Raw genomic sequence first — 27,570 nt, 5'->3', positions numbered from 1 at the left:
TGGATTCCATGTTCAGAATAGAATCCAAGTTTTAACAGCATCAACAAGATTTGAAACCCCAATAAAACGCAGTAGTGTTGTCCTTAATCATGTTGTGCAGCTTAGAATTGCTTGGTTTAATTAATAATGTTCAGGATAAAACTAGTTTGTTGCCAGCAGTGGTGGCCCACGCTTGTAACCCCAGCATTTGTGAGGCTGAATCCCGAGGATCGCGCTTCGCGGTCAGCCCCAGCTACTTAGTGAGGCCCCTTGCAACGCAGTGAGACCTTGTTTCAAAATAAAGAATAAAAAATAGGGCTGGGGGTGTAGCTCCGAGATAGAATGGCCCCTGGGTTCCATCCCCAGTACCACACACACAAAATAAAAACTAGTTTGCCCCTAGGTATCGGTCCTGCCTCCCGTTTGAGTGCACACAGTGTCAAAAGCAGCTGCAGGTGCGTGTTTCAGGGCGTGGCGTCGCCTGTGCAAGTCCCCCCCCCCCCCCCCCCCGCCACCTCTGGGCGAGGCCGCGGCTGCCCGGTTCCTTTCACTGGCTGACACTTTCTTCCCAGTCACCAGTTCCGCCTGGCTGCCTAGGACCCGAACCAGCTCCGTCCAGGAGACACCTGAGACCGGCGGGTCCTCGCGGGGCTGGGCTCCCAGCCGCCCCCACACCCCCGGGAAGGGGCGGCGCAGGCCGGGTCCGGGGAGTGGACTGGGAGGGTGGCAGACGGAGAGTCACGTGCGCGGTGTGGGCGGAGCGCGGCCGGCCGGGTGGGTGGAGAAAACAAAGCCCCCAGCTGTCAGCGAGGAAGGAGGCGACCGCGCCGGAGCAGGTGAGTCAAGTGCATTTAAAGCGGCACCGCCCTGGCGCACCCCAGCACCCGATGCCCGGGTTTAGTCCCTCCCAGGCCCGGCGATGGCCGCGCCTCCTCCCGCCCCCGGGGTCTGCAGCCTGCGGCTCGCGGATCAGACGGAACCGTGGGGTCCCTGAGCCCAGCAAGAAGTTGTGCGGGCACCAGAGCCCCCTCCCTGGAGTGCACCCCGCCGCGCTCCCGCGGGCTGCATCTCTCCTTTGGGGTCCCCGTGTTGCGCACCCCGAGAAAGGGGAGGGAATCGGGGCTGCCACGCTGGCAGAAGCAAAGTGGACTGGCTGAGGGGCGAGGGCTGGGGCCATCCGGATAGGGGGAGTTGGCGTCGCTGAAGCGGGGGTCTTGCTGGCGCGCGCGGGTAGAGCCCGGTTCTCCCAGATGGAGAGTTGGAGATCCGGGCTGAGGGCAGGGGGCGCAGGCGGGAGCTGCGCGCCTTGGACAGACCAGGAAGTACAATGCACCCACGCCGGCAGGAGGGGCAGCAAGCCCTGGACACCCCCTCCCCGGCTCTGCAGTCGCCCCCTTCCCCGCGCAATGCCCCTCGGGCGGACAGAAGTCCCGCCACTTCTCCATCCCGACGCCGGCGCTAGCTCCGGGCGCAGGAGACCCTGGAGCCTGGTGGTGGGCAAGGGAGCAGGTTATTCTGTGCCCCGGTGGTCTTCTTCAGGGGACACCCTGCCCTAGAAGAGAAAGCCACTCGGACTCCCCACTCTGCTTCTGCAGGAACCTTTACAAGGGCTGTGCCAAAGCCAGAGAAGTTCCACAAAGGGCCAGAAGGAGAGGAGGGGGCCAAAAGACCCTCCCCTCTGAACCCGCAGCGTCAAGTAAGACAGGCCAGGCAGCTGGGCCGCCCCACGGTAGCTTTGCCAGTCCTGGGCCGAGGCAGAGCTGTAACCTCCGAGGAAGGAGCGCTGCAGTCATTCGGTCAAGAGGAGCCTTTGTCCTACCCTGGGCCCCTTCCGCTGGTCCTCGTCTGGCCAGCGTGGCCGGGAGTCATTAATATTCCCAACATTACCTGTCCCTTCACCTCGGCACCAGGGACAGTGCTGTCGTGCCCTCCCTGCAGGTCTGGGCCATCACTTGCTCACATCCGATCCTTTCGAAAAAGAAAAGAAAGTGGTCAAGACCCAGCAGGCAAGGGATCACTAAAAGCACTACAGTGCAGCCCTCTTAAAACAAGGGTTAAGCGTTCAAATCTGCGCCGCTCGCCAGCAGAGTCGGAAGAACTTTCTTGATTAGCATAGTATCTGCCCTTGGGCAGTGCTACGAGGCGGGGGTTCGGTCCCAGACGAGGTGCAGTGTACAGTCCGGTCTTGCTTGAGGTTGGAACAGCACCTACTTGTGATCCCAGAGGAACCACGGTTTACAGCTTTGCTGAACAGAACACGGTGGGATGAAACAGCACAGAGATCAAAAGGTAACCAGCGGGATAGTAATGTTTGATATGCTTCTCTTGAACTCTTCACTTGGCTAAGGCTGTTACCGTGTAAGGAGTGGAGGAAAGGCCCTTCCCAGCCAGAATTCCTTCTGGACATGCCTCCTTGTAGTGCTGTCCTCCTTTTCTGACAAACTAAGATGTCAGGGGCTGTGTGACAGCCGACCTCTAAGATTGGGTGTGTGGGAGCCTACCAAAAAGTTCTTGGGTACACTTAATTGATAAGTTTTCCATATATGGAAAAAGTGATACAACTCCAAAGCCCTGGTTCCCAAATTTTGCTGTGTATAAGAATCTCCTTGGGAGCTTTGAAAAGTCTTAGCATCAAAAAATCTACCATCATCCCAAACCACTTAGATCAATCAGGTTGTTTGAGGGTAAGAACTGAGCAATGTTATTTAGAAAAATTAACAAACCCAAAGCCTCCAGATGATTCCACTACGTAGCACAGTTGGGAACCATTGAAACAGAGGAGTCCAGTGTCCAGCAGCAGCAGGCACTCAAGACAAGATGCCAGTTTAACTACTTGAGTAGGTGAGAGAGGAGACTCTGAAACTGAGGTGCTGCTGACTAACACCTAGGGCAGGGACTGTCACCGGCAGCTCTGGCTCGTGGGGACACCTGCCACATCATTTTTCTCTTCCCTGCCTAGAGTCTGCTTGTTGTTGAAAAGTTCCACGTTCACTGTTGGTGCCTGGTTTCTGCAGTGTTGTTAAGGGAGACGGGTAGAAACTTTCATTGCTGTGATGACGCATGTGTAGCAGGCAGCAGGGAAACCCAGCAGAAACAAACTCGAGCAGTCTCTTCTGAGTCAGCAGGCTGCAATCCGAAGAGCGCCAGTGAGCAGGAAGTAATTGCAGCTGGGAGCTTGTTGACACGCACAGGCTTCGCTCCTTTGAAATCACATTTTAATATCTGATCAGGATCTGTCTGCTTCTAAGGGCCGCTCCTAGTTCCAGCACCCCATTCTACCTGCTTCATGTAATGCTCTCTGCTCTCAGAAGGGGAACTCAAGCCAACCAGACATTTTGTAATTTCCTTCATGGAAAGCATATTTAAAAAAAAAATACTAGGAGAGTATAAACTGGCTTGGGTTATTTCAGTTATAAGAAGTAGACGGGGAATTTACAATACACACATTTTGAATAAAAAAGTCAAATACTCTTTGTACATTCAGGGATGAGTTAAAGAATTTATTTAAATGGAAATGGTTATGCCTAATATTTTATATATATATATATATATATATATATATATATATATATATATATATATTTTTTTTTTTTTTCTGAAAGCCAGGCTAGTGGTACACGCTTGTAATCCCAGTACTTGGGAGTCTGAGACAGGAGGATCACGGGTTCATGGACAGCCTCAGCTTAGCGAGGCCCTCTGCAACTTAGGTTCTGTTTCAAAATTAAAAAAAAAATACAAAATAGAGCTGGGGTATAGCTTGGAGGAGGAATGCCCCTGGATTCAATCCCCAGTGCCACAAAAATTTTAAAAATGTATATTGCAGTTGTCAGCAAAGCATGACTTGTTTAAGAAGGCACACAGTTTATGCAACTATTTGTCTTATTTGTTACTACTTTCCATTTCTCTCCCTCTGCCTCTCTTCCTTACTCTTAATGTCTCCATCTTTCTGTCCTTGTCCAAATGCTTTCTTCTCCATCCTCAGTGTTTCGAGGGGAACAGCAGCCTGGCACAAAGCCAGCGCTCCATCTTGTCAGCTGTTGAATCACTCCATTCGAACCTGTCTTACAGCAACTTCCTACCCTGCTTAGAGTGTATTAAATGCTGCTTATTTGTACTGAGGATTATCAGAAAGAAGGGGGGGACATTAAAAAACAAAGCCCTCTAAGTATATTTGGTTTTATTATTATTATATTTTTTTGCGGTAGTGGGGATTGAACCCAAGGGCAGTCTACTTCCGAGCTACACCCCCAGCCCTATTTTTTATTCTTTATTTTTAAACAGGGTCTCACTAAGTTGCAGAGGGCCTTACTAAGTAGCTGAGACTGGCTGCAAACCCAATCCTCCTGTCTGAGCCTCCCAAATACTGGAATTACAAGCATGCGCCACCACGCCTGGCTTGGTTTTATTATTTCTAACACAGATGCTCTGGATACCTAGGGGCCAAACTTCTGTTCTTAAGTGCTATAAAATGATAGTTAATGTGTTCACTTACATTTTAACACAAAGAAACTTAGCATTTGGAGCATAACTAATAATTGTATAACATTTAACCATGTTCTCATGGATCAAAGATTCACTTCACAAAAGTTCATTTCCTACCAATTATTATGGAAAACAACACATATACAACTATTTGGGTCCTTAAGGAATTCATTAATCTAGAAGAGTTATTTCAGAATAGGTTAATAGTTCAACGGCTTTTACTGTCATTTGCCTACTGCTTTTCTTAAAATAGGACAAGAAGAGGCTGGGGATGTTTCTCAATGGTAGAGCATCTGTCTACCTGTGCAAAGCCCTGGGTTTGATTCCTAGCACAATAAAAACAAAACAAAACAAAAAACAGACAAGTATATTTTAATAACCATTATATTTTTTGTGTGTAGTACTAGGGATTGAACTCAGGGGCATTCTACTTCTGAGATGCACCCCCGCCCTATTTTTTATTTTAATTTTGATATACGGTCTTGATAGGTTAGCAAGAGTCTTACTACAAAATCAGTGATGTGTACATGTATGTACACACGAGTTTTTTACCCCGATATGATGTATGAATATAATGCACCAATAAAAATTTTTAATTAAAGAGTCTCACTACATGCTGAGGCTTTCCTCAAGCCTGCAATTCTCCTGTCTCAGCCTTCCAAATACTAGAATTACAAGCATGTGCCACCATACCCAGCTACCATCATATTTTAAAGTAGAAAGTTGTATGTGTTCTTTGACAAATAACACCCAAAATAAATGTTAACAAAAATTTCCAAAGGCCAGTCTCATTTCTGCATAGCTTACAAAAGGAACTCAGGGTGTAGTTTTGGAATTTCTAATCTCTTTTTAGGAGGTATAAGGTATTAAAAGCTTAAAATATAGTCTAGAAAAATAGGACTTCTAGGATAAATTCATATCAGTCAAAAGCTCTTTGCCAGAACACAGTATGTACCTAACTCTCTAAATATTTACAAGCAGCCCCAAAAGGTCAGGGTAGAAAAAACGAATTTAATCTCTACTTTAGAAGCTCTGAAGTTTTTGAGAATAGATGTGAGCCACCCAGTCTCATTACTTTAAATTTATAGCAGTCTTTGATCTTATTAACATATCAGGACCTAAGCATAATTGGGTAGATGATATTCCAAGGTACCAAATGATACAAGCAAATTCAGAGGGCTAAGTGATCCACCGGAGTGACAGTAGTGCAGCTAGAACACTGGACCCTTGACTCCTTATCCAGTGTCCGTTACATCAGAGGGGTTTTTGTTTTAGTTTTGTTTTATTGGTGCATTGTAGTTGTACATCTTAATGGGTTACAGATGGTAGATGCATACATGCACACATCACCCAATTAGCCCTTACTCATGTCCCACCCATTCCCTTCTCCTCCGTCCTTCTCATTTTGGCTGAGTGATTGACTTTGATGTTTGTGAATGTACATCATGTACACTAGGGCATTTCCCTCCCCCCGTCCCATCACCCTCAGGTCATCTTCTTCTTCATCTATGACATCTTCCTATGATGCTTTTTCTCCCTAGCTTCCACATATTAGAGAGAGCATTCGATTTTTTACTTTTTGTGACTAATCTCACTTAGCATAATGTTCTCCAGTTCCATCCATTTCCCTGTAAATGACATAATTTTGTTCTTCTTTATGGCTGAGTAAAATTTCCTTGTGTACGTACCTCATAGTTTTGTAATCCATTCATCTGTCGATGGACATCTTGGCTGGTTTCATAGTTTGGCAATTGTAAATTGTGTAGCTATGAACATAAGTATACATGCATTGTTTGGTAGTTTGGTTTCTTTTCTTTTGACTAGATTCCCAGAAGTGCTATTGCTGGATCATATGGTAAGTTCATCCACATTCTTCTTAGGCTCCTCCATACTGTTTTCCAAAGTGGTTGCACTAATTTGCAATCCCACCAACAATGTCTTAGAGTTCCCACTTCACACCCTCGCCAGCATTTGTTGTTGTTTGTGTTTTGAATGATTGCCATTCTAGTTGGAGTTAGGTGAAATCTCAGGGTAGTTTTGATTTGCATCTCTCTGATTACTAATGATGTTGAGCATTTTTTCTTGCATATCTTGGCCATTTGAATTTCTTCTTTTGTGAAGTGTCTATTTAGTTTACATGCCCATGTTTTGATTGGGTTATTTGTTTTCTTAGTGCCCAGTTTCTTGAGTTATCCATATATTCTAGATATTAGTCCTCTATTGGAGGAGTAGTTGACAAAAATTTTCTCTTATTCTGTTTGCTCCCTGTTGAGGTTCTTGATAGTTTCCTTTGCTGGACAAAAGCTCTTCAGCTCAGCTTAATGCAATCCCATGAAGTGATCCTTCTTTTAATTTCTTGTGTATTTGGAATCTTGTTGAGAAAGTTTTTACCAGTTCCTATTTATTGAAGTGTTGAACCTATAGCCTCTTCAAGGAGCTGTAAGGTCTCTGGTCTGATTTCCAAGTCTTTGCTCTATCATGAATTGACTCTTGTGTAGGGTGAGAAAGTGGGGCTTATTTCCATTTTTCTGCATATGGTTGACCAGTTTTGCCAACACCATTTGTTAAAGAATCTACCTTTTTTTCCAGTGTATGTTTTTGGCGCCTTTTTTAAAAATCAGTTGGCTGTAAGTATGTGGATTTGTTTCTGAGTCTTCTATTCTGCTCCATTGATCTATGCACCTGTTTTTATGCCAATACCATGCTGTTTTTATTACTATGGCTTTGTAGCATAGTTTGAAGTCAAGTACTGTGATGCCTCCTGCATGGTTCTTGTTGCTGAGAACTACTTTGGCTATTCTGGGTTTTTTGTTGTTGTTTTGGTTGTTCCAAATAAATTTAGGGACCATCACAGAGGTTTGATGTAGTCTTTCTTAGAAGCTTTGACTAGACAAGATAAGTTCCAATGATCTCTTCTCTCCTTAAAATGTATCATATGCATCATGTTCTTGCTGACTTTACTCTTAAATAATTAACCTTTGGACAAGGACAAAGGACAAACCCCAAACAATCTGAGCCAAGGGCTTGTTATCTGGATAACCTAAGTAACCAGTTCTTTAAATCTTTTCCTCAGTCATAGAAGCATAAATTATCTTGCTTTAGGGACCCTTAAAGGTTAGTTCCACCTCCCAATGAAGTTTAAGTGCCCTATACAGAATCTTCATCAAGGAGTCCTCCAACTTGTGCTTGAATGTGCTCAAAGAATTCCATTCGTGGGAAGGTGGGATTGCAGCATTTACCTGTTGGAACCACAAACAATAATCTTGCTCTCTTACATAATTCATTTGCACCATCTGAAACATTTAAAGGGCTGGGGGTGTGACTCAGTGGTAGAGAGCTTCCCTAATATGCATGAGGCCCCAGGTTCAGTCCCCAGCACTGTAAAAACTAAAAATTAAATAAATTTTTATTCTTCATCCATGATAAGGAAAATATCAATAGTACTTGAAAACTGTTAAGTCCACAATTTTTTTTGCCTCAAACTTGCAACCTTTGAAAAGTGTTCAAAATTATGGTTTGTTACATCAGAGATTTATAGACTGTCACTATTGACACATTTCCTTCCAAGTAACCTAATCTGATTATCTGCATACTTCAAAGTTTACTGTAAACAAATCTCGCACATTGACCTCGAACTGAAACCATGGCTCCATCTGTTTCAGGGATCAGGAAGCTATGACCCATCATCTGTTTTTATGTTGGTACTCTAGGTAAGATTGGTTTCTATATTTTTAACAATTAAACAAATACCCAAAGAAAAATAATTGTGGACACTTGCAAATTATATCAAATTCAAATTTCTAGATCCCAAATAATAAGCACTGCTTACTTATTTATATCATGTCCGTGACTATTTTTGTGTAACTATGATTGGGTGAAATAGTTAATTCAAAGATTATATATCCCCAAAAGCCTAAAATACTTGCTGAGTATTTACTGAAAAACTTTGCAAGCCTCCAGTTTGCTCCAACTCTGCAGACTCCAATTCACTCTGAGCATTTGCTTCTTAAATTTTTCCCGTTAGTGAGAGTGAACAAAATTTGTTTCTGAAAAAATCAACTAAGCAATAAAGATAGAAGATAATTTATTTTTATACACTTCTTGTATGGGAACTTACTTTGCAAAAACAGTACATTCCTAAATAAAGTATGGATTTTAGTCATACGGTCAATTATAAAACTTCTGAACTTAAACAAACATGGATAATGAATACATACCAGTTATGGTTTCCAGAGTTCTAGGAAACATGAAAACATATCCTTAAGGGCAATCCTATAGTGAACATTTGCCTTAACTGTTTAGCAATGGGAACTTCCTATTTCTCCAACCTGTGAGGACATTTGTACACTTCTCTGATCTGGAAATTTATCCAGATTTAGACATTTTTCATTGACTCACTTTATACACATAAAACATGATATAGAAATGCTCTTCTTTTGGAAACATCCCTGCCTTTCTAAAGTATACATTAAACATAAAGTATACATATGGTCCCTAACACTGCTAAAGGATGACATTATGTCATGAACAATTTGGTTTTAAATTTCCAAATTCAAAGGTAGACCAGATATTCTAATGATTTGCCTTCTGCTGTAATGATTGCTATTATCATTACTATTATTATTACTACATAAGATTCTACAATGAATATATAAAACAATAACTGCATTGATAGGAACTTGTCTAACTTTTACTGTAAATGTTGCCCGTCATAAAACTTCCTTCAGTTAGAATAACTTCCCTCTTTTGGGGACTTGTTAATGCCAAAACTGGGCGTTTGCAGATGAATTTCAATTAGACTAGTAGAGCAGCTTCAGGGTTGTTATCTGGTGTCCTCTTCATCCCAGAATCATTCTAACTGCAATTTAGGGACTCTAAAAACAAAGAGGTTCCTTTTTCACTAAATTAAATAGCACATTACTTTCATAAATTTTGAGGTACTTGACATGGGCTTAATCATCTCTAAAAACAAAACAAAAAAGTCATACATATATTTTATTCCATCTTAGGACCATTAGTATTAGTGGTCAACATGAAGTTAACTTTCTTCCCTTATAATCTATATTCACATTCTTACTAAATACATTTTGTTTAATATACTTATGTCATATAAGTATACCACAAGTAGTTACATATACCACAAGTAGTTCTCTCCAAATTAGTTCCCCAAATTAGGAAATAACTGCATTTACTATATTTTTATTAGAATAGGAACTTCATTGCCAATTATTTGTCTCAGTCCTAACTTCTTATAAACATCATCGCAGAAATAACTATGGGCATTTGAAGTAGTAAAAGGAAGGAGAATTGGCAAGAGAAGGGAACTGGAAAACGAAGAGATCCCTTTTAGTTTTGCTGAAGCATCTGAAACTATTTGCTGTATAGCATAGATAAAAGTGAAATCAGGTTGCTCTCCTTCAAATCTGATAAATCAGCAACTGATAAGCAAAAAATGGGAAAGTTTAACCACCTTAAACTTTCCTTCCTTCTTAAAAGATCATCTTAAAACTTGCCATGTAATGTAATATTAAGAAGAAAAATAATAGGGCTGGCGATGTTACTCAGTAGTAGAGCTCTTGCCTAGAAGTCATGTGCCAGACCCTGAGTTGAATCCCCAGTACCAGAATGAGGAGGAAGAAGAACAGGAACATTTATTTCACGATTTAGCCAAAAACCCACTATCTCCTGTTCTCCACTGAGTTTCTTCAGTCCTCCATAAAGTGGAAGGGAGGGCGCTGGAAGAGCAGGCTAGCTGCTGTGCCCCACCCTCAGCTTCCCTGGAAACAAACTATTGATACAAGTGAGGCTCCCTGTTGGTTTCACTCCCAGCTTGCCTTCTTTCCTTTTTCTTTTTTTAAGTGTGGTCTTCTGAACACAAATCCCCTAAAAGAAGCTTCTACAAATCAACAGCAGCAGTGGCCAAGTGCTCTGGATGGCACTGGCAAATGCAGAAAACAATACCCGGTGCAGTGAGTGGAGTGTTCAAAGGACACAGACAGTGATATGCTAATTCTCCGTTCCATATATTGCATATACTGTACAGAATATACTTGCACTAAGAATATTATCTAAAATTCAAATTTAACTAGTATTCCATCTTGTTTTGTTTTTATTTTTGCTAAATTTGATAACTCTTCTATCACAAAGCAAATTTCAAAATGGCTTGGAGTAAGCCAACTACAGACTAAATCTCTGAAACCAGGAACCCAAATAAACCTTCTTTGGTTATTTTGGTCACAGAGACAAAAAAGAAAGAAAGAAACAATAACATTCTGACTGATACAGACAACTTGCTCTTCCAGTGGGGTCCCAGAGCCAGCAGCACTAGGGAGTACCTTAATGCACAATTTGGGGTTCCATTCCTAGCATCCTACCAGAATTTTTATTGCAGTGAAAGAGCCACAGGTAAGCCGGGCATGGTGGCGAAGGCTTGCAATCCCAGTACTTAAGAGGCTGAGGCAGAAAGATCCCAGGTTTGTGGCCGGTCTTTGCTACTAAATGAGGCTTTTCACAACTCAGTGAGATTCTGTTTCAAAATAAAGAATAAAAAATAGGGCTGGGGGTATAGCTCAGAGGCAGAATGCCCCTAGGTTCAATCCCTAGTACCACACACACAAAAAAAAACACCCGCAGGTGATTCATATGTATGTTACAGTTCAAGAAGCCCTAAATTATAGAATTTTACTTTTTCAAATTAAATTGATTTTGGGGGGTGCGGGTCTGGGGATGGAACCCAGGAACATTTGACCTCCAAGCTACACCCCCTGCCCTATTTTTATATTCTTTATTTTGAAACCAGGTCTCATTGAGTTGCAGAGGGCCTAACTAAGTACCTGAGGCTGTCCTCGAACCGTGATCCTCCGGTCTCAGCTTCCCAAATGCTGGGATTACAAGCGTGCGCCACCATGCCCAGCTTAAATTGATATTTTTAATCCCTTGTTGAATAACTCTTAGCAAACCGTCCTTTTAATACAAAAAATGGTTTCTTCAACAAATACCTTTAAATTATGCAACACTGTATTTCTATTTTATCCATATGAAAATTCTATATCACCATTTCTAATAGATTTATGATAAGCTCAACAAGACATACATTGGGGAAGGTTGGGGATCAAATCCAGGGTCTTGAACATGACAAATATAATTTTGTAAAGAGGACTTATCTGGACTAACTTGAATGCTATTGTAATAGCAGCGGGTTGTCCTTGATCACACATCCTGGCTCTCAGACGCCCAGCTTTGTACTTCTTCTCATCACAGTCATAACTGATGTAGGAATATTTATTCGCCAAAGCCACACATTCATGTGTAGGTATCCCTATTTAACTCTAAAGCTTGACGGAAGCTGTCCAGTTTGGGCCTCAGGCAAATTCTAAACTACTCTTATAAAATTCATTTTTTATACATTTTTTAAAAAAGAAATATATCCTTTCTGAGCTTAAAAAACACAATTCTTTTTACCTTTCTGAGCTTAAAAAACACAATTCTTTTTACCTGCCTGGGACTTTTAGAAGTTTTGTTGTTTTAATGTGGGAATAATTCCAGAATTAGAACAAGTAACAGTAACTGGCCTGCGTTTTCAAGCTGGCCATGCAGCCAGCCGGGTTAGGCACACTCAACTCCTTCACGTGGGAGGCACTACTCTCCCCAGCGTCCCTCACACTGAGTTCTCATCAGTCAGATAGAGGCAGCGGTGAGGTCAGTCAGGATCTTGTCAGGATCAATTAGAGAACTGTGTTCATACCTACGATGCAGAGGGCATGCGCATTGACTTGTTTAGTCATCTGCTTGACACAGAGCTGGCAGTTGGCTACATATTATAGGATGTGAATTCCTGCAACGCAACTAATATAAAAGAAAGGTGATGTAAATCTCAGCAGTTTGATCTGTGCATTAGGGGCAGAACCACAGGGCAAAGTGGGGAGCATAGGTCAGTGGTGGAGAGAGCACTTGCCTAGCATTTGTGAGGCCTTGGGCTCAGTCCCCAGGACTGCAAAAACAACCAGCAAACAAAAACACACATCCAGAAGCGTATAGCTCTATGGCCATACGTTTCTATGTGGTATATGTCCAGATCAACACAGACTTTCCATTCTAAGCCCCAGAAACTTAATGCCCTTTTCATGCTGGGAAAGAGTGACCTGCTCCAGGGCACCAAGCAACGAATTCCTTATTATTCATCAAAAGACACTATGAGCTTTTTTTTTTTTTTTTCTGCCAGAATTGTGTAAATCCCTCTTGCCCTCTTTCCTAGGAGTTTATTAATGGATTATAAAACATGCTTTCAATACTTTTAATTACTCAGCTCTTTTCATGAAATATTATTCCTTTGTGGTCGTTTCACATAAGCAAGAAAAAAGATAAAAAAGAGAAGAAAGATAAAATTGAATAAAATATTTCTTCAAAAACATGTTTTTAAACTGGGCACGGTGGCACATGCCTGCAATCCCAGTACTTGGGAGGCCAAGATAGAAGGATCACAGGTTCAAGACCAGCCTCAGTAACTTAGTGAGATACTCAGCTACCTAGCAAAACTGTGTTTCAAAACTAAAAGGGCTTGGGAGTAAGGAGATAGAATTCTCCTGGATTCAATCCCTAGCAACACATACACACACTTCACATTTTTTAGGTAACTATCATAACTACATTTTAACTAGCCATTAAAAAGACTTTTACCTTATCCAGTCATACAACCTTGTTATGATTTGGGTCTGGGATGTTCCCCTAAACACTGGAGTTTTAGAGGCAGGTCTCCAGTGCCACAAGGTACGGGGCAGAGCATGGCTAGAGGGGTGGGTCGCTGGAGTGTGGCCTTAAGGACTTTGTCCTGGCCCCCTTCTCTCCCCTGTCTGCTTCCAGCCTCCTGAGGTGAGAATCTTGCCGTCAATACAATGTTTCTGCCTTAAAGCCAATCAACCACAGACTGAACCTCTGAAACTGAGCCAAATAAACCTTTCCTCTTCCAAGTTGATTCATCAGGTCATAGTGATGAAAAAGATAACTAATACAAATCTCAAAGTAAAAGCGGCTATAGGTTCATTTTATTAAAAACTTCCAGGACAGAATTTCCCCCACCAACACACAGAGAAGAAATTCACTTATCTTCTTGTTGTTTTGATAAACACATTAGTGAGAGTCTGAAAAAAGGTGAGGAGAGTGTTAGGGGCAGCACCCCTAATTTTATCACTCTCCTGCAACAATCACAAAAACTTTTCTTATTTTTATGTAGAGTTCTTACCTGTATTCACATTAAACAATATATTTCTATAGCTTAATATTTCCATAGCTTCTCCTGTGGGAGGGCATTGAAGGTTGAACCCAGGGGGTGTTTACCTCTGAGCTATACCCCTAGCCCCATCTTAATTTTTAACTTAAAACAGGGTCTCCCTAAATTGCTGAGAGCCTCGCCATGTTGCTAAGGCTGACCTTGACCTTGACCTTGTGATCTTCCTGTCTCAGCCGCCCAAGTACTGAGATTACAGGCATGTGCCACCATGCCCGGCTCCCTTCACATTTTTAAATTTTCCATAGTCAACATAATATCCCTAGCTTCCGTGTCTTGCCTATACGTTTACTAGCCCTTCTTCCCGGGATACTTTTCCTGGGGTAACTCAAGCTCAGGCTGGGTCTTATCTCTGGTGTTAATTCCATAGGTTCTCACTATTCAAAGAGTGTAGTCCTTCAGACTAGAAGCATTAGTACCCCACGGAAGCATCTTACACATGGAGAATCTCGGGTGTTCCCCAGGCATTCTCAATCTCAATCTTCTCTTTGGTGAGATCCCCAGATGGTCTGTTGTTAGGTGTTACTATTGGAGAAGCCTGGTTCTGCAAAGCCTTTTCTAACCCAGAAGCTTAGCCTCCAGCCACACCTACTTGGCTGGCCCACAGGATAGGTCAGATGGTCCACTGTGGTGCATTTGAAGGTGCAGTAAAAGGTTGTGATCACCTCCACTCAGTTTCACATCACAGCCATAGCACGTGCTTGACATGTGTGTTCGACTTCAGGAATCATTGCCTCATTTATAACTAACTGTTTTGTAGACAAATTGCCAATGAAGCATCATCTCCATGCTGGAAAGTGGGGTATTCAGGTAGGATGCTCTCCTTGTCAGTGTGTGGTTCCTTAGAAGGTCTCCTTTTGTTGCTGTCTTCATTAAAGGAAACTTACTTGCTAAGGAAACCTCTCTGAAAGTAATTTCTGAAACCCCACTGCTAGTACTTTACCCCTTCTGCTTAAAATGTGAATACCTGTTAAAAATACCAATACCTCTACAAGGAGTTTTACTGGGTGTGAAAGTTGACCAGCTGCAGGATTGGATAGTGGTAGGGGGCACATGGACATAACAGCTCTCTCTGTGCCGCCAAACATGAGTAGGTAGAGAACATTAGTAGATGCAAAAAAGATAAGTGGTAGAATGTCTAGAAATATTACTGAGATGTTAAGCTATTTTTGTCTTAAATCATAATGTAGGTCACTTTTTACTTTTAAAATAATACTTATAAAATCTTAGGATGTGACTTTTCCCATGTCCTGTTTCTCTCATGACAAATTTCATTGAGTCCAACATTAAAGGTGAACTAACTACCCTGGGAAATCTCACCACCGCAGATGTTTGTTTTTAAATTCTAGTCAAACGTGCAGTACTTCTACATTGTTTCTAAACTTATTTTAAACTAAGAAAAAAACTGAGCTACAGGGAGCTTGATCTTGGTCATCCTGAAAGAAATATTCTGCTCAGAGCTTTGGAATCAAGTTGTGCCCAGAAACAAGCGATGTCTGTCTGACAGGGCTATTGTTTGCCTTATTTGAAAGGAACGAGAGGCTCCTAGTACGGCCTACTCACAGCTCGCACAGCGACACGGGATGCAAGACTAACAGGAGTGTGTTTATATTGAGGAATGGGTGCCCCTCTTCCCCCTTTTGGAATCTAATGCCGCACTTGCCCATCACCATGGACTCCAGCTGCAGCCAGCTTGTGATTGAGTGAGGTTTGCCGCCTCACTGGACTGGTGCAGTGGTCGTCTTGCTCCAAACTGTTTATCTGAGAGTCTGTCTGTGATGAAACTATTCATGGTAATTGACCCAGACCTGGAACCTGGGGTGGGGTTTGTAAGAGTCACCTTGACACCTTAGGGTGTAGCTGTTGAGCAACCTGATGCAGTGAGCCAGGCAAGCTGAGCAGGATCATCACTGGACTCTGGCTGTAGCATCAAGCTGAGCTCCATTTCAGTCATATACTCCCATGGGTTTTATGGCTCATACCAATGGGAAGGGATTTTAACAATATATTCTTTTCTTGTGGGGATTCATGGTGCTTTAGTGGTTGCTCTTGGAATCTGAAAGTGGTGATGAATGGTGAATGTTTTGTTTTTAAATCTTAATGACCAAAAGCATTGTGTTGGTTACTAGCCTATTAACTATTACCTCAGAAATAATTTTATATGACTTTGGTTAAGATATTTTGCACCTTAGTTTCTCTATCTGAAAAAGTAGGTAAAAAATTTTTTTTTACTAATGATTAGGAGTAGAGAGTCTAGAGATTAAAAACAAAAAAGCAAAAGTATTACAGCTCTGAGGAATTAGAGAAATGATAGTCAAAGAGGAAGAATCAATATCTACTACAACACTCAAGAGAAAACAGGAGTGAAGATTAAGACTGATTTTCAGCTGGGCACAATGGCACACACCTGTAATCCCAGCAATTAGGGAAATTGAACTAGAAGGACAAGAGTTCAAAATCAGCTTCAGCAATTTAGCAAGACTCTCAGCAACTTAGGATCTGTTTCACCTGAGATTGTAGCTCAGCGTTAGAACATCCCTGGGTTCAATCTGAGAGTGAGAGCTTGCCCCTAATTGCCCGCCTTAGTTAAATTTTAAGTCTAAACAATTATCTTCTCTCAAAAATTTTGCAGGTTAGGATAATAATAAGGATATAATAATAAGGATAATAATAAGGATATAATAATATAAGGATAATAATAAGGATAATAATAAGGATATAATAATAAGAATGATAATAAAATCATTCTTATTATTTATGGTAAGACAATTTGAATTAATTGTCAAGAAGCTAGTTCTTCCTGTTTTTGTTGCGCATAAAGTGCAATCCGAGATAATTCAGTTTACCTTTGTATAGATAAGTGAAATATCTCATAAATAAAACATCTCAGTGCTCTGAAAGGTAGTTTTTAATTTAGCTTTCTTTTTAGTTTCATTTTTGAATAAAATAAAAAATGTATTTTTATAAAATTTACTCTCATTAGGTTGAGAATCTCACTACTTGCTGAAGCTGTCCTCAAACCTGTGATCCTTCTGTTTCAGCCTCCCAAGTACTGAAATTACAGACATGCACCACCACAACCAGCTCTAGTTTCGCTTTCTTATAATAAAATATAGTAAAAAGAATGCAGTAAAGACTATGTCCCCCCCCCTTTGGAGAATCCATAAATTACTTTTTAAGCATAAGGAAAATAGTTTTGATAACCATTAGCACGTTAAATTATTAAATTGAAAAGGGCAGAGGTACTGTAAAGTTTAAATGTCCATTTAACATATGGAGGATATCACAGCTCCTCAATATCTGAAATAAGTGTGATTTCTGGCAGAACAAATGCACTTTAGCTGGGAGTGGTGGCGCATACTTATAATTCCAGTACTTGGGAGGCTGAGACAGGAGAATCGCAGGTTTGGGACCAGCCTCAGATACTTAGTAAAGTCCTCCACAACTTATTGAGACTTTGTTTTGAAATAAAGTACTAGAAATACAGCTGGGAGCCGGGCGTGGTGGCGCACACTTGTAATCCCCGTGCTTGGGGGGCAGAGACAGGAGGATTGCACAGGTTCAGAGCCAACCTTGCTGGCTTAAGAGACCCTGTTTCCAAATAAAAAATTATAAAATAGGTCCGGGAGTGTAGCCCGGAGGTAGAAGGGTTTCCAGGAATCCCAGTACCACAAAAAAATAAAAAAATAAAAAATACAGCTGGGAGTGTAGCTCAGAGGTAGGATGCCCCTTGTTTCCATCCTGAATAATGAAAAAAAAAAAAAAGACAAATATGTTTCTTAAAATGACCCACTTGGAAACCTTTCTGAACTCACATTTCCCTGTCTACATAGTGGGGTCCTCTCTCCATCCATTAGCCATGGCTGAGTAATAGGCCATGCGTTGCACCTGCTCGAGGTGAGGGAAGAAGACAAGGGAAAAACAGTGCTGGCCAGGTCCAGCTGCACAATGCACTGTACGGCCTGAAAGTACAGGTAAAAGCAAGGAGCCCTGCTCCTCTGGCTTCCTGTCACTGCAGTTACTAGACATCAATATGGCACCAGGCTGAGGCACCAGAGCATGCCAGGACAAGAAGAAAACAGCTTTAAAACACAAGGAGTGAACCAGCCATGACAGTACTTTTGGCCTAATACAAAGGGAGTCGCCCTTTTTAAGGCTGGAGTTGAGTTGTGCAAGTGAGTATAGAGAGGTGCTGTCATGGGAAAACATGATAATTCTGTAGGATTCTTGGCTTACATGGCAGAAAAGAATTTCAGCATGCACTGATCAGAGAAAAAGTTTTATTTAGGAATATGAGGGATTTGTGGGAGAAGGCAAGCCCTCAGGAGGTCTTTGCAGCTTTTCCAGTTCTTTTATAGACTACTCAGGAGGGAGTAGTTGGGAGGTAACTCACAGTGGAGGTCTGGGCTTCCTCTTAATCCTCGGGTGCTCAGCATCCCTGAGTGGTGGCTGAGTGGTATCTGACCTTGTCTCTCCTAGTGGATCCTTTGTTTACTAAGTTTCTCTGGAGTCTGGGTGAAGAGAGGGGCCATTGTGATTAAGGGTGTAGGCTCATAAAAGCTGCCTAAGATTGAATGCATCCTGTAGGGTGGAGTTAGAGATTATGAATTTTCTATCTCTTAAAACTTAATTTTCCATTTCCTTCCCAATTCTTCTCCTTTCTACCTAATATTTTATCCCTTCTACCTCAACCCCATGTCAACAGGTAGGAATTATTTGCTTTTATTCTAGCTCAGGTACCGGAGAGTTGATGTCCAGTAATGCCCAAGGAGAGGCTTCACCTGCAGCATGGCGGCACCCTGAGCTCTGGTGGTACACCACTGTGATGTCTTTCTACCCCTGACAAGCGGGAGCTAGTTGTTTTCCACCTATCTTGAATATCCAACATAACTAGTGTTTTCTGATAGATCTCACAGTCAAACCATAATTCTCTGCCTTTTATTATTTGTACAATAAAAGTGTTTTAGAGCTGCAGGCAACCTTGCAGATCATCTTTTATTCACACTATTTTCTACACTAAAACTTATGCATGGAAATTTTCCTGCTAAAGCCACTTAGTAATTACAAAGTTTTCAAATTTTTATCTCATTGTTTGCTTTGTGTGTGTACATATGCAGTAGTGGAGACTGGACCCAAGGGAAGTCTACCACTAAGGTATACCCCTGCCCTATATTTTTTAATTGGGTCTTCCTAAATTGGTGAAACTGTACTTAGACTTGGGATCCTCTGTCTCAGCCTCCCAGTGCTGGGATTACAGGCGGAACCATTGTTTGTTTTCGCCCATGTTGGGCAAGTCATCTGAGCTTCCTCCTGATTCTCAAGTGTATTGTACTGATGGGGATGACTAAAGGGTGTGTCAGCTGTCCCTAAGAAGATCAAACCACAACAGCGTGTGAGATGGGGAAGAACAAGATAAGACAGCCAAAAACCCAACTTCTCTGGGGTCCAAAACATTTTAAGAAAATAAGAATGTTAAGCACTGTTAATGAAGTGACACTTTAAAACACATGATCCTTACAAGCATTTTATCAACTCCCAAGCAACATAAAGCTAAAAAAAAAATGTTTTACTTGTCAAATGATAAAATTTTGGTTTGGGGTTTCTGGTTTTTTGCTTTTTGTTTGTTATTGTTTATGTCAGTTTTTGCTACGTTACCAACCTTAGGTTGTGGTCAAACTATGAGGTTATCAAAATCATGTGCTATAGAAGGGACAGCAAAAAGACCACAAAGGCCAGTGGGGATGCTGCCCCAGAAATACCTGATGGCCTCTTTCAGCAGGAATAGCCACCTGGTATGGTGGTGCACCCTGTAATCCCAGGAGCTGAGAGGCTGAGACAGGAGGATTGCAGGTTCAAGGCAAGCTTCAGCAACTTAGCAAGACCCTGTTTTAAAATAAAAAATAAAAATGTTTCAGAGGGGTAAATCTCAAAGGTAGAATGTCCCTGGATTCATTCTCCAGTCAAAAAAAAATAAAAATCCACCCACTATGAATTTTTTTGGGGGGTTGTTATTTGTTTACTTGTTTGTTGTGGTACTAGGGATTGAGCCCAGAGATGTTCCTTCTCTGAACTATATCCCCAGCCCTCTTTATGTTTTATTCTAATCCAGTTGCCCAAGAAGATGTGCTCCAATTTAATTATCTAATAATAATGATAAACAAGTATTTTTCATTTATGTAGAAATTTATAGTTCTAAAGAGTTTTATAATATGTAACAGTAACCCTATAAGTAGACTCGTTTTATAGCAATCTATAAAAACTAGAGCTCAGAGTTTAAATGGTTTACCCAAAATCACATGACTCAGACAATCTCAAGCACAGGGAATTTTACTGCAGGCCTAACGTTGCTCATGCTGAAAAGTTTACAAATAATACCTGGACTCTTAAGGTGGCCCTCAAAGGTCCTTGTAACCCATGAAGATACTGACCTATACCAGTATATTAACCTTCAACCCCTATGTTTCCCATGGAACTGTGCATAATGTTCCAAATATTGCTAAATATATTGTGGGACACAGCCTACTCCTGACATGCTGGCAGCTACTATTCAGTCGCTTCTTTTCTCTCAGTTTGAAATGTGAGTGCACCGAGCCAGGACGAGCGTTGTTCAGGATTGGGGTTGGAAGTGCAAGTAATCTTAAAAGTTACCTTGAACCTCAAACTTTGCTTAAGCAGAGTGATGGTCCAAGTACACAGCACAGTTATGCCACCACAATGCAACCTTTGAATGCTTTTGGTTTATTGCTTGTTTCTAACAGCTTGGCAAGTCGTCAGAATATCCTCGTTTTCTGGAGTGAGGGTGTTGAAGGTTGAGCACAGAGGCAGTCTACCTCCAGGGAGGTACGTCCTCAGCCCCATTTTGTTTTATTCATTTGTTTTTGTGGTACTGGGCATGGAACTCGGAGGCATTCTACTTCTGAGCTACACCCTCAGCCCTATTTTTTTAAAATTTGGAAACAGTCTCACTAAGCTGTACAGGACCTTATGAGGTTGCTGAGGCTAGCTTTGAATTTGTTATTTTCCTGTCTCGGCCTCCCAAGTACTGGGATTACAAACATGTGTCACCACGCCTTGCTCTTATTTTGAAACAGAGTCTCACTAAGCTGCTGAAGAAACTTGCTAAGTGGGAGCCTGCAACCCTTGTGTCTTGGTCTCCCAAGGACAGGAATAATGAGCATGCGGCTCTCCTGTCTCTTAAATACACTGCATATATGTGTGGTGGCTTTGGCTGCCCCAGTTGTCTACACAAAGGGAAGAAAACAATGGCTTTATTGAAAGCGTTCATGTAACAAGATCCAGAACCAGCCATTCAGGTCAGCAGAAAAGAAGAAAGTTTTGTTATAAGTGCTCACTAATGTATTTGCACAGAGTAGATAATTATATTCATATCACCTTAAAAAAAAAAAGCCCGGCATGGTGGCACACGCTTGTAATCCTGTAATCCCCGGCTTGGGAGGTGGAGACAGGAGGATCATGCAGGTTCAAAGCCAGCCTCAGATGGCTTAAGAGACCCTCTTTCCAAATAAAATATAAAATAGGTCTGGGAGTGTAGCCCAGAGGTAGAAGGGTTCCATCCCTACTACCACCACCACAAAAATAAAGGCACCTTCCTAAGGACCTTGAACTCTGGATTAGCATATATCACTGAAAGGTTAGAGATATGAGGGAAAAGGGAGACAAAAACATAATATGAGGTAGCCCAAGGGTGGACTTTTCCATTTTGACTTTGCCTTGGTTCATCGCTGGTAGCAACGTATGAGTGGTGATTCAGTTTATGTGAACTGCACCCCCTGAGTGAATGGCCCATGTGACTAAGTGCATGTTAGGTTGCCAGTGAAGCAAACTTTGGGAAGAGCGCTGATGTAGAGAGATCACGTGCTTTGCAATTCAAGGTGCGGTGCCCAGACCAGCAGCATCAGTATCACCTAGAGATTTCTAAAAGCAGGATCTCAGGCCCCACCCCAGTCCTGCTGATCATAATCTGCATCTTAACAAGATTCCCAGGTGAGTCAGAGTCTGGAAAGCAATGCCATAAAGGGGCATGAGAGGTAAAATGCTCATTTTCTTCTAATTTTCAGAGTGAGAAAAACCTAAGTGACTTTCAAACTCTGCTCACAGGAGAACAGCTATCATAAATCTTCCCCTTTTGTTCTTCCACTTTCTTTCACAATCATTACACTCAAACCCCAGGTTGTAAATTAATCTGGGTGTCTGTCGCCCATCTAGACTATAAGCTCCTTGGTGGCTACACTGTGTCTTTTTACCCTTAGAGCCTCAGCATGAGGCACAGTGCCTGGCATATGACAGGTTTAAAAGGTCTAAGACACGTGTATGCAGTCCAAGGTGGATAAAGTCCAAGAGCTTCAGCTGCAAAGTCTGACAAACACAGATTCAATTCCAGCCCTGCCACAGCCTCAGTTCATGCATCTATAAGACAGGCATGCAGAAGCCTCTCCCAGAGCAGCAGAGTAAATGAACTGACAGCCATGTACTTATGTATTCAGCTGGGCTGTACGTGGACCTGTTGTTATTCTATGTGCTCAGTGGATGTTGAACAAATGGGGTAATAGGAACATCATATAAAAAGTTTTAAGACTATCAGTCAGGTGTCGTGGCACATGCCTATAATCCCAGTACCAGGGAGTCTGAGATAGGAGGATTGCCAGTTCAAGAACAGCCTCAGCAAGCAGTAAGACTACCAGCAACCTACTGAGGCCTTGTTTCAAAAACAAAAAATAAAAAGACCGGAGATACTATAGATGAGCAAATAAGGTGACCTAACTGAGGGAATGGGAAGAGGAAGAGGGAAATTCTCTAATGTACATGATGTACATTAACAAACATAGCAAAGTCAATCACTAAGCCAAACATGAGAAGGAGGGAGGGGGAGGGAATGGGGCAGGAGTTGGGAGATGTGTGCACGGATATCTCTACCATCTTGTATTCCATTAAGATGTATGGCTCTGTACCAATAAAAAGTTAAAAATTAAAAAAAAATTTAAAAGGCTGGGAATTTAGATGTAGAATGCCCCTGGGTTCAATCTCCAGTATCAAAAAAAGAAAAAGGAAGAAGACCAAAACTTGGTGTCTGTTGCTTCTAATATAGATTTGAATTTTAATAATATCCCAGAGAAGGCTGATATACAACAGGGGAAAAAAAGAATGAGACAGAATGGATTTTTAAATTTTTTTATTGGTGATTCTTCAAAATTTTTATTGGTGCATATTTATTATACAGAATAGTGAGTATCCATTCTAGCATATTTGTGCACATATAAAAACAGAGTTTGATCAGTTTCACTCCCAAATACCTCCTCTCCCCTCCTCTCTCCTCCTGACTTCTTGCTTCTCCCCTGTCAGTCTCCTTCCTAGTGTCATGGAGTCCCACCGCTCCCTTTTTCTAAGAATTGTATCATAGAGTCAATGTGATACATTCATATAAGCACACAGCATCTCTTGCTGTGTTTCCCTCTGCACCCCAACCCACTGCTCTCCTCCCACCCAGTACATGCAGGTAAGATTGGTAGCGATACCTTCATAAAAGAATATAACATTATGTTATGTTCATTATTAGGCCTAATTTTTCATCTTGACTGTTTTCTTTTTAGCTACTACATGTGAGAGGAAACATAGTACATTTCTGAGTCTGACTTATGTCACTCAAAATGATGGTCTCCTGTTTCATGCATTCTCTAGGACATGACATAATTTCATTCTTCTATATAGCTGAATAAGATTCTGTGTGCATGTGTGTGTGTGAGAGAGGGAGACTTTTTTTTATTCCTTTGTTGATGAACACCTGGGATGGTTCCATAACTTGGCCATTGTAATTTGGGCTACAATAAACATGGGTACGCATTTATCTCTAAAAATGTGCTAATTTTAATTTTTTTGATAAATACCAAGGAGTGGTAGATCAATTTTTAGTGCTCTGAGGAACCTCCATACTGATTTCCATAGTGGCTGTACTAATTTACATTCCCACCAAGCATGTATACGACCTCCTCTCCCCCAAACCCTTGCCAGCATTTGTTGTTGTTTGTATTCTTGATGCTCGCCATTCTGACGGGAGATGGGAATCTTAGTATTGTTGCAATCTGCATTTCCCCGATAGCTAAATATGTTGAGCCTTTTTATATATAATTGCTGGCCACTTGTACTATTTCTTGTGAGAAATGTCTATTCAGTTCATTTGCCCATTTATTGATTGGTGGTTTTGTTTCTTTGGTCGATTTTTAAAAATTCTTTATATAGTCTAGATATCCATCCTCTGTTGGAGGAGTAGGTGTCAAGTATTTCCTCCTATTCTGTTGTTTGTCCCTTCACTCTGCTAATCATTTCCTTTGCTGTGCAGAAGCCTTTTGATTTGATGCCTAACATATTTTGATTATTTCCTTTATTTCCTGAGCTATGGGGATCTTATTCAGGAAGTCTTTGCCTGTGCCTGTATATTGAAGTGTTTCCTCTACTTTTTTTTTTTCCAGAATGGACTTATAGGAAGAACATGTGATTTGGAATCAGAAGCCTAGTGTTTGACTCCAGCTCTATCCTTTGCTAGCTGTGGGATCTCTCTAGGCCTGTTTCTTCACCTGAAGGGAGGAGTTGGTGGTCCTCTTTATCTCATGGTGCTATACAAAAAAGCATTTTACAACTGCAGTGTAGGAAGACAGGGCCTCTCCTATTCATTTTTTAGCTTTACCTTTTAGCACAGGGCTGACTCATAAGAGATGCCTTATCTAATCTATTGAGATTAGAGCATATACTCCCAGAAGGGACAAAATGTGGATATTACCGTAATTGATTACACTGCAAAACTCAACCCTAACAAACAAAATTGTATCTTTAGCATTTGATTTCCTAAGGATAGGATGTGAGATGACTTGGGGAGGGGGGATAAAAAGGCTCCTGTGAGCGAGGGGTGGGAAAGAAAGAATGGTGAGAGGGTTGATAATGAATTAGAGGTTTGGGATCTACAACTCTGCCCATGAGAGTTTCTAAGGAAAAATCATAAAGGAGAAAAAGTTCCTATCCAAAAGGCAAGCAGATCAAACCTCTAATGGAATCAGCAAAAGAATTACAATTGTGAGATCTGAGTCAGCTGATATATGTGAAAAGCTTTTGCAAAGTTAAGAGCAATAGGCATATATAATTATGGAAGGAAACGCCTTTAAAAAAATCTTCAAATTGGGTGTTTTAGTTGAACTTCCAGTTAATGTATTGATTTCCCAAACCTCTCGGAAGGAGATTCCTCTGAGGCCCAGCTCACAGTGGGGACCCCAAGAGCACTACTGTTTGTTGTTTCATCAGAGCTCTGGGGGCTTCACCTGAACTCAAACAAGGAACCGCTGGGCAAAGGCTATACAAACATGCCCGCACACTTCTACTTCAGTCCACTTCCCAACTTCAAACAGACTCTGCTGAAGATGTTGAAATAAATAAGAGTTTGAAAAGATTTTCACAGAGCACAATACAGAAGGATGCAGGTTGTCTGTCTTTTGAGAGAGGTTATAGCAACCTTCAACACCCAGTGACCTCACAACCTCTTTCTGCTGTCGAAGCCTTTTAACACTTACCATGTTACTGTGCTCCTCTTTTAGATGGTCAAAGGAAGAACTGACTACAAAGACAGGACACTTGGGAAGCAGGGCTTTAGTTTCCACTCCAACCCAAACACTAAATTTGAATCCCAGGCTCTGAAATTGAGCCTGAAATCAAACCTCTTTGTGCTACTTTGCTGCTTCATGAGCATTCTGCTACATTTCAGTATCAATCACACACATGAGGAAAGGGCTATTGTATTTATACTCCACTATTTTCAAGGATATTTGACTAAAAAAGGTAAAAGGGAAGGTGTTATTAATTTAATTGAGAATTCACAGAATTATGCATATGGTATTTTTATATGGGTAGTTTGCCTAGTCATTTTTTAAAAATCTGGACCATTTTATGTCTCATCATTTTTTAAAAAGAATTTTGCTCCATACCTTTAGCACTATACTTTTTCTTAAATTCTAGACTAGAGAGGGTGATATTAAAAATATTTTAATTCGTGTGAAATTTTACATATGGGAAGTAGCAGATGGAGAAATGAGGAATTTGAGAAGGTTATAACATACTTACAGACAAAGAATTTAATTTAGATCCTATTGTTGCTATCATTTTAAGTGGTTTCTTGGGATTATCTGTTATAGAAATCCAAATCATGCAACCATAAGAAATTTATAACATCAATAACTATCCTCAACATACACTATCTGAATTCCTTTATCAGCTAGCATTTTTTTAAGTCCTTGAATATACAGCATGGATCACTTGGTAATTTGTCTTTCTTAAGGAGAATGAGTCATACCAGATGCAATATCTAAGGTTGGGTGTAATTTGACCTCCTTTGCCTGCCAGATACTCTCTGTTGGCTTTTGGCTTCCCTGGTGTGTGCTTAGCTCTGTGATTCCTGGCAGTGAGGCCCTGCGCATCCCTCCACTGCCCCTGGGGAAGGCCATGAGCCCAGCCCAAGGCCACTAATTGATGTGTTGCTTGTTGGAGGCAGGGCTCTCAGAAGGCTGATATGAGTGAGAATGGCTTCAGGATTAATAGCCTGTGCCCTTCTGTTAATGCCTATAAGCTGCTTTATTCCTAGAAAGCCGTGGACCTCCCACATGATAGAACATGATCTACAGCTAGAGCGATTCGATAGCTCAAAGTGGCCATGGGGAATTTGGAATTCAGAGTACAGCTCATTTTGAGCCTCTAAAGAGAGTTAACTCCTGGGATGGAAACCTGGGCTCAGGCCTCAGCAGTGTCCTCTTCTTGGGAAGCTGGAAGAACTGGGAGGGAGCAGTGATGTCTCTTTGTGAAGAGACTGCTTTGACCTTGTGTTGATCAGAAGTCTTACTGCCTCACTCCACAGCAGTGAAGAGAGATGTTCTTTCAATGGTTTGGCTCAATTGGAAATATTTTTACTACCATTTTTTCTTTCTGATATATCTTGTATATTCCTGTGGTTTTTTGAGGCAGCAGTTGTTTGAGGGGACTTTCTAGCTAGGACAGATATCTGCTTCAATACCTTGGACATACAATGTGAGAATTCTGGGTTTGCTCAAAGAAAGAGGATTTAAAGTTTCTAGAGGATGGGATTTTGCATAAATAGAGAATGTCCTTTGTTAAAGAGTTCCACCATGTCATGACTCTTATTCTAACAGAGATATTTGTCTTTTCAATTAAAACAAAACCAGCAAACAAGCCAGAAAAAGGCAGCTGTTTATGGCTGCTCCTTTCTTGGTAGCTGCCCAGTGTTCAAAACGGCTAAGGTTGCAAGTCAACATGAAAGGAGACTACTCGAGCTCCTCTTTGTGTTTGGTGATAGTTTGTGTTCTTATTTAGTGTGTGGCCCAGCATAGAATAGAGAACGCCTGCCTTGTCACTGACAAATACACAAAGGGAGTGAAATTCTATTCCTGTGCAAATAAGGCTTGGAGATTTTTCAAAATTCCTGGGCAGGCAGTATGAACCTGAAGATATAAGAGATTTGTTCAAAAGTGCAAGGAATATCAAACCAGTGTTTAGAACTCACTTCTGGCCTTGAATGTGTGTGCTTGTATCAATAGTTTGAATTTCAATAAAAGATTGTGTGAGGAATGTAGGAGAAAAGGAAGATTGCAGCAGAGAAGACTCCAAGACTGGGTAGTGCTGTGGAGTCGCTGTTGAGTGATTTCTGAATGCTAAGATCTCAGATGAGATACTTTTTCTTGGATCTGTGCAAAGTGGAGCAAATTTCCTGATGCCATCTTATCCAGGGGTATTGGTTTTCTGTTCTTGTCCAGAAAAGT

At 41.5% G+C, this 27,570-nt stretch overlaps 1 protein-coding gene across 1 annotated transcript in view; it reads left to right on the top strand.

Annotated features, from left to right (window-relative positions):
- Positions 1–2,244: 2,244 nt before the first annotated feature.
- Positions 2,245–27,570, top strand: part of MAPRE2 (microtubule associated protein RP/EB family member 2) — a gene marked incomplete at both ends in the record, with an annotated part of 159,507 nt that continues 134,181 nt past the window's right edge. Inside the window, one exon of the mRNA XM_080714793.1 lies at positions 2,245–2,268. Within this exon, the coding sequence (XP_080570919.1) occupies positions 2,245–2,268 (24 nt within the window). The remainder of the gene's footprint in view (positions 2,269–27,570) is intronic.

This window comes from Muscardinus avellanarius (genome assembly GCF_963383645.1).
Source record: "Muscardinus avellanarius genome assembly, chromosome: 17".
NCBI classification, from domain to species: domain Eukaryota; kingdom Metazoa; phylum Chordata; class Mammalia; order Rodentia; family Gliridae; genus Muscardinus; species Muscardinus avellanarius.
The sequence above is the reverse complement of the archived record's forward strand: the minus strand, read 5'-3'. Positions and strand labels throughout refer to the sequence as shown.